Source organism: Nelumbo nucifera, chromosome 1, assembly GCF_055504915.1.
Source record: "Nelumbo nucifera cultivar China Antique chromosome 1, China Antique-T2T, whole genome shotgun sequence".
Taxonomy (NCBI): Eukaryota; Viridiplantae; Streptophyta; class Magnoliopsida; order Proteales; family Nelumbonaceae; genus Nelumbo; species Nelumbo nucifera.
In genome coordinates, this window is record NC_142649.1 from 162,198,973 (window position 1) to 162,220,540 (window position 21,568).

General features: G+C 39.9%; 1 protein-coding gene across 28 annotated transcripts in view; it reads right to left on the minus strand.

The window, feature by feature from the left end:
• The window catches only part of LOC104610075 (uncharacterized), a 76,164-nt gene that overhangs the window by 34,440 nt on the left and 20,156 nt on the right, over positions 1-21,568 (minus strand). For all 28 annotated transcript variants that reach the window (XM_088895032.1, XM_088895023.1, XM_088895019.1 and 25 more), the window contains 3 exons: positions 8,032-8,288; positions 3,798-3,914; positions 3,224-3,272 (listed from right to left, as the gene is read on the minus strand). In XM_088895032.1, the coding sequence (XP_088751158.1) occupies positions 3,224-3,272; positions 3,798-3,914; positions 8,032-8,288 (423 nt within the window). The remainder of the gene's footprint in view (positions 1-3,223; positions 3,273-3,797; positions 3,915-8,031; positions 8,289-21,568) is intronic.

Genomic DNA, 21,568 nt, shown 5'->3' on the forward strand with positions numbered 1-21,568 from the left:
TCCTAAAGAAGTTCATCTGCAGGCTGCTCATCGAATTCTGCACTATTTGAAAGCCAATCCAGGAAAAGGAATTTTATTCAGAAGAAATGGAGGACTAGCTCTTGAAGCATATACAGATGCCGATTATGCAGGATCTCCAGTAGATAGACGGTCCACTTCTGGTTACTGTACCTTCTTAGGAGGAAACTTAGTCACTTGGAGGAGTAAGAAGCAAAATGTAGTGGCTCGGTCAAGTGCAGAGGCAGAATTCAGAGCTATGGCACAAGGAGTGTGTGAATTACTCTGGTTGAAGATAATTTTAGAAGACCTGAAGATTCCACGAGAAGAGCCTATGAAACTATATTGTGACAACAAGTCGGCCATCAATATTACTCACAATCCTGTTCAACATGACAGGACGAAGCACATCGAAATTGACCGACACTTTATAAAAGAGAAACTGGACAGCAAGTTGATTTGCACTCCCTATGTGTCTACAAAATGACAACTGGCCGATGTACTTACTAAAGGGCTCAATAGTAGAGACTTTCGGAGAATTATAGCCAAGCTGGCAATGGAGGATCTCTATTCACCAGCTTGAGGGGGAGTGTTGGAAAACGTGGGGTTACTAATTCAGATCTGAAAATAGAATTGTATATATTCCTAGGATTGTGGAAGGATTGATTTAGAAAGTTTTTCTTTCTATTTCTTTCTTTCTATTTTTGTACTTTCTATTTTCTCCTCTTTCTATTTTTTCTTCTTTCTATTTTCTTTTCTTTCTATTTTTCTTTCTTTCTATTTGTTGCAACAACTTACTGTATAAATATGCCAATTGGCAATAGAATGAAACATATCAGTATTCTACCATTTCAAAACACACACATTCCTTTTCCTCCAACTTCAATGTAGGCCATTCCAATCCTTCAATCCAAACCCTATTGTTTAAGGGTCTTCTGAAGATTGACCTAAAGTGATTAGCAAAAGCCCCTGCAATTTCATTTTGATTGGCAATTGTTGTCCCTTCAATCTCCAAACTTGAGATATAATTCTTTCTCCTCCTCCCATTTGCCATTGCATGAAAAAACTTGGTGTTTCTATCTCCCTCTTTCAACCACTTGCACCTTGACTTTTGTCTCCAACGTATTTCCTCCTGCAAAAGACAGTCCTCTAATTGTTTACGCGGATTCCATCTTTGCTCTTTATCCTCTTCTGTAAAACATCCCCTCCCTTCCTTACTATCCAATGCCTCAATTTGAGCAGTCACCATTTGTTTCCTTTCCTCTAGTCTCCCAAACTCTAACAAATTCCACTCCTTAATTCTACCCTTCAGATGTTAAGAGTTTTTTATGAAACCTCATTCCACTCCATTTCACTGTTGGGTTACTCTCAAGCCACCAATCTTTGACCTTCTTAATAAAACTCGGGTGTCCAAGCGACATGTTTTCAAATCTAAAATGGGTGGGGCCTGCATTTCTCACCTCCTCCTTACAAATTACTATAGGCCAGTGATCTAATGTCACCCTTGGGAGTGTTCTAGAATTCAAACTTCCTCAATGTTCTTCCCAGTCATTTGAAAATAAGAACCTATCCAGCTTGGAACATACTGGGTTCACTTGGAGATTGGACCAGGTAAAACAGCTATGTGACAATGGGATTTCCTTAAGTCCATAGGCATCCACAAATTGATTAAATTTTCTCATGCTCATGGTTGACCTCTGCCTAGTACTATTTGTTTCTTCCAAGAATCTGATTACATTGAAGTCACCTCCTAAAGTTGCATTGGTTAACACGCATTCAAACCCCTTATATCAGCCAGTTCTTCCCAAAGTTGCATTCTATCTCTATAGTCATTCGGTCCATAGACATTGGTTAACACGCATTCAAACCCATCCTCCACCTGTCCAATACTTCAGGGAAACTGAAAATTGGCCTATCAGAGAATGGCTTCAGAGCGACCTCGGTTTCCAGCTTCAAGTTAAGCACCACATATTGTAGTAACTTCCTCCAATCCTGTACATCCTTGCTGGCTGTTATCACCATTCTCCGCTCCCAATCATCTTGCACAGCCTTAAACCAGAATTTCATCCCCCTATTTGAGCTTGTTATTGTCTTAAAGGAACTCTGCTTTAATGACTGGCTTGATGGTTTAGGAGTGCTGTCTCCTGTACTCTGCTCTTGCTTGTGCTCCTTATGTACGTGATTGTCAACAGAGATGAGAAACAGCTGTAACCCACCTGCAAAAGCTGTCCAACCTTGTGTCTTCTTCCCTTCCGGTAAACAAACCATTTGTTTCCTATCGCCAAAGTGTTCTGTGATGGTAATGAACCATCCTTTCCTGTTATGCCTCAGCTCCACTTCGTATTTCTTCCTTTCCAGCTATAATATGTTTTTCCACCCTACTATTCTGATCGGTTGAAGTACTCCATTGATAAACCCCTTCACCCATAGGCCTGCTTCCTCAACCAGAAGTATCGTCGCATTCCTGTCTTCTCTAACCTTTAGCAGATTCTTACCTCTAACCCTTCCACTCTCAAGTAGTACTTTCTTCGCTTTGATGTTCAATTCAGTCTTCCACCTGTTCACCGCCTGAAATTCTTTGTCGCTTCCTCTCCCCATCTCGATTCAGAAGTTTTAAATGCTTGAAACCACCAAATGTGGATTTGATGAGCAATAAAATATCCCAGCTAACTTCTCAAAAACCCCATTAACTATTTGACAATTTTCACCATAACTAACTCCAAAACTAATGCAAAATTAGCACCAGGAAATCTATGATACTTAAGGGGCCATTCAGAATTACCACTACCAAAGGACAGTCCAAGGCAATCATGTTCTCTGTCACTAAGACTAATTCAAGAAAACAAGACGAGATTGTCCATTGCTCTTCTCCATTTGCACCAGGAGATGAAGAACATAGATCTTCATCAATGAAGCCATAATTAAGATGATTGAGCATGGTGAAGCTCCATTTGTCCGGCATGACTTCACTGGTAAAGATCCATGCATCCCTGTTCACAGCAAACTGCCTTTTCCAGATTTACCCTCCTCTATGTAAGTTTCTATCACACACACAATCATCTTTATTTAGATTATCTTTAGAGCTGCATTACTAAATCAGTATGGCTAGCTAAGTTATTAATATTAATTTATCTTGGATTAAATATCCATACCAACAGCATACCACCAAGTAATATAATTAGTGCAAGCTAATGAACAAAACCAAAATATAACCCAGGCTGCAAACCTTGATATGGTTGAAGTAAGCGAGCACAATAACGACAAGTTTCACCATCCTGTAACCACCAATGCCAAAACATAAAAGTAAAAATGAGAGAATTGAATATGCAACTCACCCAACAAATTATCTCAGCTATATGTGGTCAGCTAAAACTGAATATGCAACCCACAATAATAAAGAAATGGAGATCAACTTAGTCTTCTATGTGGTTAATTAACCACCCTATTTTGAGTATTGTCAAGATAGTTAATCAACCATCTATTCCTGTGGCTCTTCACAGGCAATAGCAATACCTGTATTCCTTCAAGTCCTGGGCCAAACTCAATCCTAATGAGCCCCTTTTATGTGCATTATTAAGTGTCACAAGCTAAAGATTTATGTTACTTTCCTGGTAAGCTTAAACACATGAATATTTGCAATAATATATTATATGTTATGTTACACAGATAGGACAAGGACCCGGCTGGATGGCACCCATGCACAGGCATCCAGGTATCAATGTATCATGGATTATGTGTTCAATTTGTCCATGTAGCAAGGTCCACTGTTCAAAAGAAATGTGTGCAAAAAATGCAGCAACCTTGGAGATAGGCACTGTCCAGCCATGTTCTGGAGACCAGTCCAAGGATGGACGTAGGTCCTTGCACAAAGCTTCATAAGAACCTCCCTCACCCACTGGACATTTTGGCAACTCTACCTACAAGAGAGCAAAAAATAAACAATGGATTAATTTTTTTCCTTTGGAATTACTCTCCGAGTCATGTAGAAGCCATAGATTAATTTTTGTCCCTTTACCTTAGTATATGTGATGTAAGACAACCTTGTATTGATCAAGTCTTCCAGAAATAGAATAATGAATCATAAAATGGAAAATTAAAAGAAGAATATGATTTGAAAAATAATGTTAGAGTAAACATATTTCTCTTTCCTTGTCAAGCATAGAATCACAACAAAGTTAATACAAGGCTTAAATGCAGTTAAAGAAAATAAGCTCTTATACATCATAGTCACACCAAAAGAAACAAAAAGGCAAAGATTTATTCTGTATTGTCATTCTCCTTTACAGCGGAATTATAGACCTTATATACACTTAAATCTAAAAGACTCCTAATCACTATCCAACTCAAACTTATAGTTGGATGACTTCAAAACTAACAAAAATTCCAAAGCAACTAGGAACTATTACTCAGATTTTCCGAAAGCAAACTTTTTGACTCATTACAGGTTTGACACAAGTTCCTAAAATAAATTTCTATGACCACCTCGGCCTCCCAAGAATCACTCCTACTGTCTCAACCACTACAACACTACCTCCTCAAACTGCCAAGGCAATCAGGTATGCTTTTAGGTGAGTCAGACAACTTCAACCTCTGAAGCCTGGATAAAATATCTATTTTTTTGCATTTTTTTATTTTTTGGGATTTTTTTGAATTTTCTGACTTTTTTTTTATTTTTTTTTCGTAATTTTGCGCCTTGCTTAAAAAGATGCGTGCCTTGCGCCTCAGGCGCAAATTGGCCCTTGCGCTTTTAAAACACTGAGTATGCTTCACATAGAATTCTCACCAACCAGCACAATACTCATCAAAATCAGGCCACATAACAATCGACCATCGAGATCTCCATTCAACTATTGCTCCACAAACAGAATACCACCATAAACCCTCTCCATCTATGTCAAATAAAGGATCACACATCACCATGCCTTCACCATAACAATGGTCCCAACCATCATAGCTCACCCAAAACAAGCTGAGACCATTTAGTTCTCAGAAGCCAAAAGAAAGAAACATATTGCAGCAAGAGAGGAAAAAAATAAAGGGGGAGAGGGGGCAGAGAGAGAGAGAGGAAGAAGAAAAAAGAAGAAAAAAGAATTACTGGAATCCCTGTTTTGATACCATGTAAACAACCCTAGTTGCAGAAAGAATAAACCCAAAAATATAAAGGAAGAAGAAAAAGAGAGAAAGTAGTCCAATAGAGAAGAAAGGAGACTGCCGATTGAGGAGAATAGAATGGTTTCCCAAGTCCCAATTGGCCAGACCCCCTATTTCTATTAAATTGTCCAACTCAGCTCAGCTTACAATAATAGCCCCTTTTACTAAATAAAAGATGAACTGAAACAGTAAAAGATATTTCAATTGTAATTGAAATGGAGGGAGGAAGATTTCAGGGGCATTCTTTCAGGTGTGTATGGTCCTAACAAGGATCAACTCAAACCACAGTATTGGGGAGAACTAGACCAAATCAAAGAGAAATGGCAAGGCCCTTGGTGTGTGAGAGGTGACTTCAACACCATCCTACATATGCATGAGAAGAAGGGTGGACCCAAGCAAATGCAAGGTATGAAAGGATTCACTGGCTTCATCAACAGGCATGAACTCATGGATTTACCTATGGATGAAGCTAAATATACATCAACAAACAATCAGGAAGTCCCCGTAATGGTGGAAAGAGGCATTTCCTGAGTGTACCAAGAGGCAGTTACTAGACCTTTATCAGACCACATGCCGGTGGTCACAGATGAACCAAATGAGCTGATCAGAAGAATAGAGGGTGCAATTTAGTCAAGGTTCAGTGATGGAGATCTTCAAAGATATTCCTCATCAAACTTTTTTTTTTTTGTTTTGAAACAGTTTACCTGAGAAGAAAATAGTGAGCCTATCGTTTTTGTGTATTGGGCATACATTGTATAGTGACTCACTGTACATGTCTTTTTGTACATGATTTATCTATGTTCAGAATACCATGCATTACCTTATGCTTAAAAGAACATAAAAGCCCATGTCCCAAGCAAACACATAACTATAAACATATAAAGAATGGATGCAGAAATAGTTCAGCCACACCAAACAGTTAATATGGATCACAATCAAGGTTTAAAATGTCGGTTTTGGTGGAAATATTTTTTTTGATAAATAAATTTCATTAATTTTCATTAGAGTCAAAGGATAACATCTGTTACAACTTACAAGCATCCCAGTGTGAGGCGCAAGGTGCAGCCTCACTCTTTAACAAAAAAAATATATAATAGATTTACAAAAGGGCCTAGTACATCTGATCCCTAGTTACCCCTTGCTTAGCAAGAGAATCAGCCAAGGCATTGGCCTCCCTTCCCACCCATTGTATAGCTAAAATCATCTGTTGTGTTGGCCATTTGAACTTCTTCATTTCATTTCTGTAACACCAAATCACTGAATTTGGGTCTTTTAGCCAACCCACCACCACCTTGGAGTCCCCTTCTATCATCAATTTCTCCACGCCTAATTCTTTTGCAACCTGAATGCCTTGTAGGGACGCATATAGTTCTGCCTTTAAAGTGTCTCCATTTCCCATTGGTCCTAAAAAGATGGCTCTTAAATTTCTTTCCTTGTCTCTTACAGCCCCTCCTATGCCAGATGGACTTGGGTTGCCTTGACTGCTCCCATCAAAGTTTACTTTCAGCCAATCTTCAACGGGAGGTGTCCAAACCATCCTTGCTTTAATTTTTTGTACTGCACTAAAGGCTACAAAGCTCCAGTTCCTCCAAATATCATCAAAGGAGAAAGATTTGAATAGGTCAAATGTTTGTAGCCAATGTATAACCCTAGTCATTACACACTCCAAAATTTGTTGTTTACTTCTTTCCTTCTCTTGGAAGATTCCTACATTTCTTTCTTCCCATAATGTAGATCATTGTTGTTCTAGTGCATTTCCACATTATTCTTCCCCTTCTCTTTCGAAAAGCAAAGATTGATTGATCAAACAACATCTTAATCTCCACTGGCATATTCCACCTGCACCCAAACAAGGAGAAACACCAATCCCAGATTTCTGTAGCAAATGAGCAGGAGATTAGTAAATGAAAGCAAGATTCACCATCGGATTTACATAGAGAGCACCAACTCGGGGAAATACATAGAGAAGGTCTTTTCTTTTGCAATGAATCCAAAGTGTTAATTTTCCCAAGATCCATTTCCCAACAAAAAGCCTTAAATTTAGGGGGAATCGGCAGAACCCAAATTTCTTTCCAAGGACAAAGAGACTTAAAAAAGGATGCACAAGAAAAGAAACCTTTAGGACTTGATTTATTGCAAATAAGAAACATTTGGAAATATCAAAAATTACACCTAGATTTATTGCAACATTTTATAACATTGTAAGCACTAATATAAGAAAACATATTTTAATTATAAAAAACAAACTCTTTTAAAAAATTATATCATTATAAAGTTATAAAATGATGCGTTTGAAGTCATCACACAATTTCAAGATGACAGCTTTCTTCACTTACAATAAACTTAAGGCTGCGTTTGGTTTGAAGGAAAAAGTAGGGAAAGGAAAGGAAAGATAGGGAAACCTTTACAAATCTTGTATAGATTTTCTTATCTTTCCCTTCCTTTCCCTACCTTTTCCTTCAAACCAAACATAGCCTAAGGGTTTAAAAAATTATAAATTTATAATATAATACCTACTGTGAATATTTTATTTGTTAATGCTACTTCACTTATGTTTCATTTAATAAAAAAAAATTATGATATAAATATGAATATGCTTTTGTAATAACACACTGTTTTCCTTCGACAAGAGTTTAAAATATTAAACATCAACTATATTTTTTTAAATTATATAATTAAAAATATTTCATAAAGAAAATTAAATGGAGTCCAAGTGAAAATAAAAACATGTTAATTGGATTATATCTCTGTACATGTAAATTGAAAACCAACTTGTTGACCCTTGTAATACACTGGGAATATGTCAAAATATATTCCAGTAATGTTCTTGTAAAGGTAGCAATGAAAATGGAAATATATCGTGAAAATAATAAAGATCTTTACCTGAACCTTATCTTCACCCAATATACGAGTAATTTTTGCAGACCAATAGCAATCAGTATACCACCAATCAACCAAATCTCCCACCTTCCAAACATTGTCAACAATTGCTACCACTTCTGAGATGCTACTAGCATCAGGCATCTGATTTTCATGGTAGATAGGAGGAAAGCAAGGGCGCACCATCAGTTCCATCTTCTGCCCCTTGGATTTAGTTCTATGAGTTTGAGGCTTTTCATACGACTTTGTCCATTCCTCTTCTGTGAATGTCAAGATACAAACTAAGTAAATCAAATGAATATATGAGATATCTTAAGCCTCAAAATGTGAATTTTTTAGTACAACTGAACAGTATTATGTTATTTAAGCATTATAAAGAATTTCATAAAAACAAAAAATAAAATCAGAGATTTAAGCAGCAGAGTTAATTTTATGCTGATAATGAATGTCACCCTGATCTGCATAAGGGAAGAAGACAAATGGAAAAGAAAGCACTAAGGGTAAAAATGAATAATCAGAAAACTAATAAACTGAAAAATGTGTGCAATGGATTATATTTACTGTCTACAGTAAATGCATCAAATGTTGCCTAAGCCATCTTGCCAGTTCAGGAAAACAAAGGAAAAAATAAAGAGGGAAATGTCATCAAGAAATTCAAAATTCAAATCTCAAACCTATACAACCTCACCACTATCTGAAACCTATGATACCCAGTACCCGTGCCTGCCTAGTGTTCTGGTGTCAGATATGGTACTTTCCAGATACAACACCAAATACTGCATAGACACTTGTAGATGTATTCTATAGCATTAAAACTTTAAAATATGTAAATTGGTATTTTTTGACACATTTATACAATAAAAAAAAAAAAATCTTTCTGTTAGAAATGTAATTAAATATAGCAACATAAGTCTTGAGAAATGAAGTTTAACTACAAAGTAGAAATAAAAGCATGGTATAAGGCTATAAGCTATTATAGAGATACTCATATTTTTTTGATAATCAAAGGAAACTTTTATTTGAAATTGGATTTAAGAAGTTATACAGCATGTATGCAACAAGAAGTCCCACACGAATACATATTTCTGTCCCTTTTACAATGCAGCCCAAAACAAGTGTTGCCTCAAAGCCCCTAGTTTAGCAAAACAATCAGCTAGCCCATTTGCACTCCTTCTAACCCATTTGAATTCTGCTTCTATCTCCCTTGCAACCCTTTCCACTTCCCTTATCACTTGTTTGAAGGTCCACGGAGTAGTTCTATTGTTATTAGCCCAAGAGATGATCACCTTGGAATCCCCTTCAACCTCAATTTGCCTCATTCCTAGTTGCTTGGCTATCTTCAATCCTTGTAGCAATGCCATTACCTCAGCTTTTAGAAGTTGCCCATTCCAATAGGTCCAGAGAATAATGCTAATATCCTCCCTTCAGAATTTATGATTACTCCCCCGATACCTGACAATCTTGGATTCCCAAATGAACTTCCATCAAAATTCAGTTTAATTCTGTTACCATTTGGAGGTTTCCGTTCCAACCTTACTCTCTCTTTCACTCTTGAAGATTGTGCTACTTCTTTCCAGGATCTTATAATGTCTGTGACTGAGAACTCTTGGAATATATGCAAAGAACTTACCCAATGGGCTACTTTAACTTTGATTGTGTCAATCACCTCCTCCGTGGTTCTACTCTTTTCTAAGAATATTCTGTTATTCCTTTCTTCCCATATCACCCAACAAATAGCTGCCTTTGTAGCTTTCCACATAACCTTCCCTCTTTTCTTTGATTGCCTCAAAAAGTCACGGTTAAAAAGACCTGCCACATCTTGAGGGGAAACCCACCAGCAACCAAAGAGAAGACAAAAAGAATCCCAAACATGATGCACAAAAGAAGAAGATAAAAAAAGGTATGTCAAGGTCTCACCACTTTCCTTACAAAGGGAGCACATGTGAGGAGAAAGGCAAGCAAAAGGCCTTCTTTTCTGCAGCATATCACACGTATTAACCTTAGCAAGGAAAATTTCCCAATAGAAGGCTTGAATTTTGGGGGAGATAGGCTTACTCCAAATTTCTTTTACAGGGAAGTCCCCAGTCAGGTTGCTAGGTGAGGCAAGGACATTAAAGAAAGAGGAACAAGAGAAGAGGCCATCTGTGGAGCCTTTCCAAATTCTGGAAACTTCCAAGGACGGGTCCAAAAGGATTTTAGGAAATGCTAGAGTCATTTCCCATTTCCAGTATCCGTGTCCATACCTATATCCGTACATGGGCATCATAATCTGCAACTAAGGCTCAGTTTGGAAGGAGTACAAATACAAATATGTAGAGTGCACAACCTTGTATTTTATATTATTTTGTATGTATTTGCATTTGTACTCTTTCCAAACTAAGTGTAATGGGCCCGCGAATAGGATCTCATCACGGGTCGGTCCACGGGAAAAACCCCCTGTTTTCCCTTGTTCCTCCCTTTTCTTGAGGAACCTATCTTGGCGCCTTAATGGTGATTTGTTCAAGAGATCACCAACTCTCCTCTACTCTCTTTCTTGACTGAAATTTCCGATGCCTCTATTGAATAATATCAGCTCCTTAAATAGGAGATTACAAGAGATAAGAGTCCTACTTTTAGGAAGACTCCTTGCTAATTAGGAAGACTCCCTACTAATCTATCCTACTGAATTGATAAGATAAGATAAGACTGGACTGACAAGATAAGATAAGACTCCCTTAATCTTTCCTACTGAACTGATAAGATAAGAACTGTATCTAGCTAGAATTAGATAAGATGAGAATCAGCAAATCTTGCTCCCTTTACTGCTGCTGCCGGCGGTGATATGTCTTCCCAATAAAAGCGTCCACATCACTAAGCCTGAACTACCAGCATCTCAAATTACCTAACAATTACAACTTGTCTCCCTCCTAGAGTTCCAGTCTAATGTGAACAAAAATTGCAAACTACCACAAAAATAATAGAAGAAAAAGAATTCTTAAAGCAATCAATTGAAGTAGATTGAGAATTGACAAATCAATTCTAAATAATAGTCTACTAGAAAGCAAAATAAACGAAACTCAACAACCTTAATCCCCTATGGCTGAAAACAGAAATAACTCAATAACAATAAGAATAACAAGATGAAGAGTGCATGTAAATAGTGTTTAAGAGCTTTAATAGCCAGCCTCTGAAATCATATAAAACATCAAATACTAACTACCTAAACTACCCTTCATTGTTTGGAACTACTAAAAGGCATCAAACTCTATCAATTATAGTCCCCAAGATACCCTTATATTGAAGAAACAAGGATAAAAAACAAAAGTCACCTCAATTTTCCCTAACCAAAGGAACTATTATAAATCACTAACTACGGACCCAATTGGCCAATGTTTTCGAACTGCCATTGACCCAGGACTTGGCCAAAAACCGTTGATTTGGTCAACGATCCACTGACCCGGGCAGTCGATTCATCGACCTGTTTGACCCATTCAATGGTTTTTGGCCATTTTTTAGTTTAATTGTTTTTAATTTTTTTTATTTTTTCAGTTTGCATGGGCCATTTGTTCGAACCAGACGGTCGAACCATCGACCCGAAAACCAGTGGCCAAAACGGTTCCAGTTCTGGGTTGGTTTTAAAAACCTTGCAATTGACATCAAACATAAAACAAAAAAGCTCTATCTTTCAGTGATCCAATTTGGCATTCCCAATAATCCAGCAATACCAACCTCCTTTGATGAAAGTCTTCCTATAGTCTAATTAGTTTGAGATTGGAGGGTCTCCTCTACACCTCTTAAGCTCCAATATATCCAAATTTCAGCTAAATCCAATGCTTGGATTGAGAGAAATTGGTTCTGCAACTACTGCCCAGAAGTTGGACTGTTGACATGAATAGTCTTCCCCTAGATCTTTCTCTTAGCCTTCTTATGAGGTTTGGTCAAAATTTGATGAAAACCATCTCCATCACAGTCATTCTAGCAAATGCAAGGCAGCAAGGGTTCTTGACAATGTCCTGCTCCCTCCAAACACCTTGGTACAGCGGATGGAGTGAAAGCAGAAAAAGCAGGACATAAGACATCCAACAGCTAAGTTTGCTTCAACTCGAGCTACATACCGTCCTCCTCAAAATCACAAATTGGCCACTCAAACAAGCCCATCTCAACACCAAAAACAGCCCCAATCTCTTCTCCCCGGTCTTCCCATCATCAACTTATTCATGAAATTTTAACTCTCTTAAATCCTGGGAGACTAAGGCAAAATCCTCTGGAAATGCCTTCTCTTTCAAGCAACTTAGGCCACCTCTCACAAATGGACTTAAGTTACTTAACTTCAAAGTTGGATTTAGAAATTAAAGAACATGGACTTAACGAGTTTATAGGTCTACCTTTAGAAGAGAAAACTAGAAAATAGAAAAGGACCCTTGAAGGTTCACAGGATAAGAAGCCTGAAAAAGTCTTTCTTTTTGTCCTATAAACCTCCCCTACATTTTGACCCTAACAAAAACCTCGTGTAATGTCATGAAAAAGGTGCAAGTACCTCCCTTCCATAAGTTTTACACTAACAAAGGCATTGAAGTTACCAAAATGTCCTTATTAGGTGTTATTGTATTTAACGAACACTAGTTCATTTAATAGTGTATGGACTCTTTCGTCTCCCCTGGGTTTTCTTTCAGCACTTCCCTCCAGGCCCCCCAACTGAAGAGGGGAAGAGAGAGAGAGAGAGAGAGAGATTTGATGTTCCAATAGGCACCAGCATGACAACATCTGGTTGGCAGCCAACAAGGGACGAAGAAACATCACTCAAAAATCTCTTTATTATCCACTGAAATTAAGAAAGGAAAAAAAAAATGAAAACAAAATTTTTAAGCCCATAACCTGCATCACCATCACCACCCATTGATCTCTAATTACCCAATCTGAGAAATTGGCTCTTTTTTATTCGTTTTTCTTTATTTCATATTATTTTATCAAAGAAATCACACAGTAGAAACCTGCCCTCCAAAAATTTAGCAGTGGTGGTGTATAATTGAACTATAAGAAAAGAAATAAGAAAAACATAACTTGCCTCCAAAAATTTATACACAATGCCTTTGTCACCTATGGATCAGTAGCTCCTACTTACTTACATACCTCAAACATGCTCACAGAGTAACCATCAATAGCCACTTCTCCCTAACATTATGACCATGCCATCTCGGTAGCAACAGTTTAGTAATAGAAGAAACCAACAAGAACAAGATCACCAACCCCAGTAACAGTGGCGCCCAAGGTAGATGACCTGCTGTGTGCACTCTCGTCGACTGCAGGTTCAAGACTTCAAGTGCAGATTCCATAGAAGCAGCTATAGTTGCAGTGAGACCATCACCATGTGTTGTCTCACCTGCAGTGGGGCCTTCAACACCTGCATTCTCTAAGGGTGTCAAGGCACCTGCAGTGAGGCCTTCAGCACCTGCATCATCAACAGCATCGCTGGAGCTGGGTCCTGGGGCAGGAGGAGATGAGACTACGCATCTGGTGAGGAGGCCAAGCTGATGGAAGTACAATTCACCATGCTACCAGTGGAGGCTTTTGCTAATGCAGGTGATGCCACATGATCACTGGTGTGAGATGGGGCAGAGGCTTCTAAGGTGGAATTGGGGTGGCACTGATGGATTTTGAAGGTGATAAAGTGGGGTAAATCTGGTATTTTAACAAAATTTATGTATAACATCAGCGCTTTCCAACACGATAGAAGTTGCAAGATGGAGAATAGGTTTGTAGGAGTTGCAAGATGGAGGAAAGTGTTGAAGATTGAAGCTAAAGATCTCATATTTGAAGAGACAAGGATCAGAGGCCAGCTGAGTTTGAAGATTAGGGAGGCAAAGAAAGCTACAATACTGTTGAAAGGTCTCGAAGTGATCGAATGGATGCAGAAATTTGTTTCAGAAGCAAGTTCTAAAGGTAAACAAATGAACTTTACGAAGTTCAACCTTGATGGAAGAAAGAGTTATCAGTTGGAATGCAAAAAGAATGCAAAAGGATGCTTTATAACTCTGCAGGAATTCTTTGGAGGAAGAAAGAAGCAGTTGGTTTGCTTCCTAGAAAGTAGAAGGGGTATTGGATGGAAGGGAGTAGCAGAGGTACTGAGTGACTTTATTCAGCAGCTGAAAACAAAACAAGTAGAGGCTGTGGCAAAGGAAAAGAAAGGGGGTAAACAAGAGAGAGGAAGAACCCAGTGATAGGAAATGGATGATTGCAGAAAAAGGAAAAAGAAGCTGTAAACTGGTAGCAACAGTAGAAAAAGAGGATTGGGGGAAGAAATTTGTGGTGGAAACTTCAAGCACACCAAAGGATTGGAGAGGTATTGCTCAGGCGATACTCAGAGAATTAAACATGCAAAAGCCAATGGGGATTACTCCTTATGAATCTTGTAAAGCCTTGATAGATCTGGGTGAAGATGAAGTAGAGATTTCAGCTTTAAGCATTCACTTAGAGGCTGGTGTTGCCACAGTCTCGAGATGGTTGTCCCCTCTCTAATACCAAATGGCTTGAGATTGAAGACAAGGTAATAGTCAGATTGCTTGGGTTACCCTTCAATCTCTGGAAGGAGGAAGTGTTACAGTCAATAGCTGTAATCTGTGATGCAAAACTAGAAGGTGTTTTTGATTGTGATCTCCATTCTGTTGCAGTGATGTTAGGTGGTGTTAATCCCAGTGACATTCCAAGGAACATAGAGGTTGTTTCAGAGGGTTTAATACACCCCGTTTGGCTTGCTACCTCCATTGGAGCCCAGCTATGGAAGGAAGGAAGAAGGGAGGAAGATGAAAGGGCAGCACAGGCCTGATTGCTTGGTTTGCAAGGCAAAGTAATCACTACAACAGAGGCTAAGTCATCTGAGGTAACCAGGAAAAAAGAGAAAAAAGAGAATAATTTAACCACTTGGGGAAAGTCTACATGGCAGGGTGGGCTGAGGGATGGCAGGTCCTATGTTCAGTCGGTGACAGGAGGATTAATGGGAGGCAGACTTGCACCAGGAGTTCAAATTTCAAAAGAAATGGAACAAAGGTCGGCAAGGGTTCAGGTGTCAAGCCGGTTCTTTGTGGTCCATTGAACCAAGACCAGTCACATGTTGTTTTAAGTAAACACGCAACTGGTAAAGAGAATGGGGGGCTGGGCCCAGGCCCATCAAAAAGAAATGAGTCTAGTCCTGTGAATGGGCCGGCTGTGTTAAAAAGTGTGGACTCAGGCTTAAAAGAGCCACGCGCCAACTTAAGTTGGCACATGACCAAAGGGAATAGGGAGATGGTGGACCAAAAAAATGGTCTATCATCATCCCTCTCGAGTAAATTGCATCCACCGCCCGCAGGAGAGAAAGTTAGCCGCAGTGGAGCGACAAATCTGAACTGGGATTGGGTTCCGAGCAAGAAGAAAGGCTACTTCCCGGAACAGCGCAATCCGAGGTTCAAGAAGCACCCGTTGACAGTGGAGACAGGATTTTCCATCATTCCGGCATCAGAAAACGAGAATATTACGGACACATTTGAAGTCTGTGCGACGGAGGAAGAAGGTAGCTCAGAATCAGAGTCTGAATACTCTTCAAGTATTGGAAACGTGGAACTGCAAAAAAACAAATCCCTCAGTGCTGATGAGAGCCTTCACACCGAGCTGCTTTTTTTGGAAAACGATGTTTTGGATTTTTCAGATTCAGCACAGAAGAAGCAATCTCAAATTTTCCCATTAACTAAGAAATTGGGGTGTACTGCAGCTATTATAGAGGAGAGACAGGGTACACCGGTTCTTAAATTTGCTCCCAGTTTGCTAGAGCAGCATGGCATTGATAGAGGAACAGAGGAACAGGATTTACCCTTGTCACCGATCACAGAGTCATCAACCAGGGGACAACATCTAAAGGCAGACTCTGATGCAAGGACTAAAACAGCAGTGATTGAACACATTGGGAACCCACAGTCATCTTTTTTGGAAGGATTAGCCGCGACCTTGCCCCTTCGTGTTGCTCCTCAAAAGTCATTGACCTCTTCCCACAACCATTCAGGTAATATTGTCAATTCGTTTTCTGGTACTGATGTGGGTTTCCTTCTTGGAACAGGTACTTTTGCAGCTCAACTTGATGAAGCATCCATGAATGGAAAGTACTTAATTGGGGACAAGGAGGGCAAAGAACAAGAGGATGTGGGAAGGGGAAGAGGAGTTGGAGAAAATCTGGGATCAGATTTGTATGCTTCTGGAGGAGTTTAAGAGAAAAGAGGAAGAGGTAGGGAAATACAAGGTTCAAGAAGGTTCAGTAAAATCAGGGGTTCAAAGAAGGAAAAAAGAAGGGGATGAATCAATTATGGGAAAGATGCAGGAGGACGAATTAGAGAGGATTTGGAGACAGATTTGTGCTCTCCTTGAGGAGTATAGGCAAACAGAGGAATCTTTGGAGGAGAACCAAGAAATTTCGGAAAGGCAAAATAAAACAAAAGCAGTCTTAAGCAAATCTGGAACAATTAATAACCGAAGGAAGAAGAAAAGATCAGAAGTGGAAAGGTTGATATCAGATATAGAAGAAAATTTGGAATTCAGTAGAAGAGGGGAGAGAAGGAAAGCCTCTAAGTAGAGGTCTGACCTCAGAAGGGGATGCCAAATCTCTTATCTCCATGAAAATCATCAGTTGGAGTGTGAGGGGGTTGGAGAGTGCTAGGAAAAGAGGGCTGATTAAGGACCTCCTTAGAAGGGAAAGGCCGGATGTAGTGATGCTACAGGAGACCAAATTAGCTGATATTGATAGAAGATGGGCAAGAAACATCTGGAAAGCTAGAAGAATAAGTTGGGTTTCAGCACCTTCTTGGGGGGCTTCGGGGGGAATTGCTACCTTTTGGAGAGAGGATACGGTGGAGGTTTTGGAGGGGCTAGTAGGTAATTTTTCAGTGTCGTTAAAATTCAAGATGGTAGAGGATGGATTTACTTGGGCTCTATCTAATGTGTATGGACCAAGCAATTACAGAGAAAGGAATGAAATTTTGGGAAGAACTTTATGGGATTCAAGGGCTTTGGGATGGTCCGTAGTGCTTGGGGGGAGATTTCAATGTAATTCGATTTACGAATGAATCAAATAATCCCCAACAGGTCATTACAACCAGCATACGGAGATTCAACAACTTTATTAATAACTATGAGTTAAAGGAACTCCCATTGCAGCAAGCTCTCTATACTTGGTCCAACTTTCAGGAGACACTAACTTGCTCCAAATTAGATAAGTTTCTTTTCAATGAAAGCCGGGAAAAAAAGTGGGCGGACTTAATAACAAGGGCTCTACCTAGAGTCACATCTGACCATTGCCGCATTTGGCCTAGGATAGGAGCCCTTTAGGCAAGGACCTCGACCCTTTAGGTTTGAGAACATGTGGTTGACTCACCCGGACTTCGTGAAGAAGGTTGAGGAATGGTGGAGAGAAGACCTAAGGGGGGTGAAGTGGAAAGGAATAAGATTTCACAAAAAACTAAAAAGATTGAGAGCACATGTAAAGGATTGGAATAGGGAGCATTTTGGGAGAATAGAAGAAAGGAAAGCCTCTCTGCTGTCCCAAATAGAGGAATTGGATGCGAAAGAATCCCAAAGAGCCATAAGCCTTCAGGATAGAGATCGGAGATGGAATATGAAAAGAGAGTTAGATGAAGTCATTTTGAGAGAAGAAATTTCCTGGAGGCAGAAGTCTAAATGTAAGTGGATTAAGAAAGGAGGCGAGAACACTAAATTTTTTCATGACCTAACAATGGAAGGAGAAGGAAAAACCTAGTGTCCAAACTGGAAGTGGATGGAATAGTCTATGATACCCAAGAGAGGATAGCTAATTTGTTTGTTGACCATTTCAAGTCCATTTTGAGGAGACCCCTAAGCCCTAATGTGGAGTTGGAAGGTGTGACCTGGCAGAGGCTTCCAGAAGAGAGTAGAAGCTGGCTGGAAAGGAATTTTTAGGAGGAAGAAATTAGAAAAACCGTGTTTTCCATGGACAGATCTAAAGCACTAGGGCCAGATGGGTTTACAATGGCTTTCCTTCAAGATTGTTGGGACATAGTCAAAGAAGATTTAATTGAGGTCTTCAAGGAATTTGAGAATAAATCAGTGATGAGTCGGGGAATTAATGCTACCTTTTTAGTCTTAATTCCCAAGAAAAAAGAGGCCAAGCATCCAACGGACTTTAGACCTATCATTTTGGTGACTAGTGTTTACAAAATTGTGGCAAAGGTCTTATCTTTGAGGATAAAAAAGGTGCTTCCTTGTCTTATTAGCCAAGCGCAAGGAGCTTTTATTCAAGGGAGACAAATTGTAGATCAGATTCTAATAGCAAATGAATGTGTGGACGAAATAAGGAGATCGGGCCATCAAGGTCATGTATGTAAACTAGATCTTGAAAAGGCCTATGACTTGGTGGATTGGGAATTCTTGTCACTTGTGCTAAGGAAGTGTGGGCTTGGGGATAAATGGTTGCCTTTCCAATTGCCATTATTCCATCCTAGTCAACAGGATAGTTAATGATTTTTTCCCAAATAATAGGGGTCTGAGACAAGGCGATCCCATGTCACCTTTTCTTTTCACTTTAGTCGTCGATGCCTTTAGTAGACTCCTCTCAGAAGCGGATAGAGCCGAATCTTTAAAAGGGTGGAGAATAGGTAGAGATAGAGTTCCAGTTTCTCATCTCCAATTTGCAGATGACATAATAATCTTTTGTGAAAGTTGTGATTTAATGAAGGTAAGGAATCTGAAGGATTTAATAATTCACTTTGAGAGGGCCTCAAATTTGAAGGTAAATTTTGAGAAGAGTTGTGTTGTGGGATTTCATTTGAACAGAGAGGAGATGGAATCTATAGCAGCCTTGTTAAAATGCACTTGCTCTCAGTGGCCTCTTTCCTACCTAGGACTTCCTCTAGGTGCAAATCCAAAGGAAAGTAGGTTCTGGAACCCAGTGGTGGAAAAAATCGAAAAAATATTGGCAGCTTGGAAGAGAACTATATTTCCGTGGGTGGTAGAGTTACTCTGATTAAAGCAACTTTAGCCAACTTGCCTTTATATTTTTTATCAGTCTTAGAATTCCTAAGGGAGGCAAAGAGGTTGGAAAAACTGATGAGGGACTTCTTATGGGAACCTGGAGAAGAGAAAAAAAAAAAGATCACTTGTTTAGGTGGGAGGTGGTGAGTCGTAGTAAGTGGCTTTGGAGGTGGCCCTTGGAGAGGGAGAGGTTGTGGCATTAAGTAGTGAAACGTATCCATGGCTGTTCTTAATCAGGTTAGGATGCGGGGGTATCTCGAAGGGCTTTGCTCACAGTAGATGTTCAAGACTGCTATCAGCCTTGAACCCTAATAGATTTCAGGTTCGAAAAAGGAGAAAAAGGTATAGAGGAGAGAAGAGAAAGAGGAGAGAGAGCAGTAGAACACAAGAATTGAAAGGAATGACAGAATTAGAATGTTCTGCCGCCGCCACTTCTATTTAGTATTTATAGGTTATGCTAGTTACATGAAAGGACAAATCTGCCCTTGGTATTTACATAACACAAAAAACAATATAAAACTGAAATATAAATAACAACTAGAATAACAGATTGACCATCAGCTAACCCTAGGATGACTAGGGCACATTCTACCCTATGGACAGAGTGGGACCACAGCTGTGGGGCCCACATCAGTGTTCTCTACACTCCCCCTCAAGTTGGGAATAAATGTTTATCATTCCCAACTTGGATAGATCCACCTCTAGCTTCTTTCTTGATACGGCTTTAGTGAGGATATCTGCTAGTTGCATACTGGATGTGATGTAAGGGAGGCATACTTCTTGAGATGAGACCCTCGCTCGTACAAAATATCGGTCAACTTCAATGTGCTTGGTTCTGTCATGCTGCACTAGATTATGTGCTATATTAATAGCTGCTTGATTATCACAATACAGCATCAGGGGCTTCTCATACTCAATACCCAACTCCTCAAGTAGAGATCTCAGCCATAGGATTTCAGCCACTCTGTTAGCCATTGACCTGTATTCTGCTTCAGCACTACATCGGGAGACAACACTTTGTTTCTTACTTCTCCAAGAGACAAGATTACCTCCCACAAGAGCACAATATCCTGAGGTAGACCTTCTGTCATCAACACTCCCAGCCCAATCGCCATCCGTATAGACCTCCACCTTCATGTGGTTATTGTTCTTGAACAGTATACCCCTACCCGGGCATCTCTTCAAGTATGTTAATATCCTTTCTGCCGCAAGAAGATGTGTAGTTCTAGGAGAATGCATGTACTGGCTGACAACACTAACAGCATAAGTAATATCTGGCCGAGTGAGGCAGAGATATAGGAGCTTTCCTACCAATCGCCGGAACATAACCTTGTCTTCAAGAGGCTCCCCACTGTCTGCACTAATCCTATGGTTCTGTTCAATGGGTGTATCCACAGGCTTGACACCTAACTTTCCAGTTTCTGCCAGCAAATCTAGGACATATTTCCTCTGAGAGATAAAGATCCCCTGTTTGGATCTAGCAACCTCAATACCCATATAATACCGAAGTACACCAAGGTCTTCCACCTCAAATTCTTGATGAAGGAGCTGTTTAAGGGACTCAACCTCATGGCTATCATTCCCTGTCACCACAATATCATCAACATATACTGCAAGTAGTGTCAAGGAGGACTCTACCCTCTTGATGAATAGAGTATGATCTGACTGGGCATGTACGTAACCGAACTTCACAAGGGCTAGTCTGAATCTATCGAACCAAGCCCTAGGTGACTGCTTCAAACCATACAAAGCCTTGTTGAGCCGGCAGACCTTCTTACTTGTTTCTGCATCATAGAATCCAGGAGGCAAACGCATGTAAACCTCTTCCTAGAGGTCTCCATTCAGAAAAGCATTTTTCACGTCCATTTGGTATAAAGGCCAAGTATGACTTGCTACAAGGGATAATAGGACTCGAATGGTGGTCATCTTGGCTACCGGGGCAAAGGTCTCCAAGCAATCTATACCATAAGTCTGGGTGAACCCTTTTGCAACTAACCGAGCTTTATACCTCTCAATGGATCCATCTGCATTGTGCTTCACGGTAAATACCCATCTGCAGCCAAATGGTTTCTTTGGGCAAATCAACTACCTCCCAGGTGTTATTTTGAACAGGGCATCCATCTCAACCTGCATTGCATCTTTCCATTCCGGGACGGATAGGGCTTCTTGCACTGTTCTTGGAATAGGGACATTGGCAACGGAACTAAGGTAGGATCTGTAGGTAGGAGATAGGCGATCATAGGATAAAAACTAGGAAATACAGTGGGCTGTAGATGTGGTACAATGTCGTTTCCCTTTACGGATGGCAATCGGAAAGTCAAGGTCATCTGTAGGAGGTGAAATGGCAACAATAGAGGAAGTCTCTGTGGGCCCTGGGACTGTAATACCTGGACTTGGAGCTGAAGATGAGATTGGAGTTGGCCTGGAGTGCTGATGACCAGGATCAACCTGCCTGCATCGCCTGTGATAGACCCTCAACTCCTGATCCCTCTGACCACCCTCACCATTGCAGCTCTCATCGCCCAATGGAATAGGT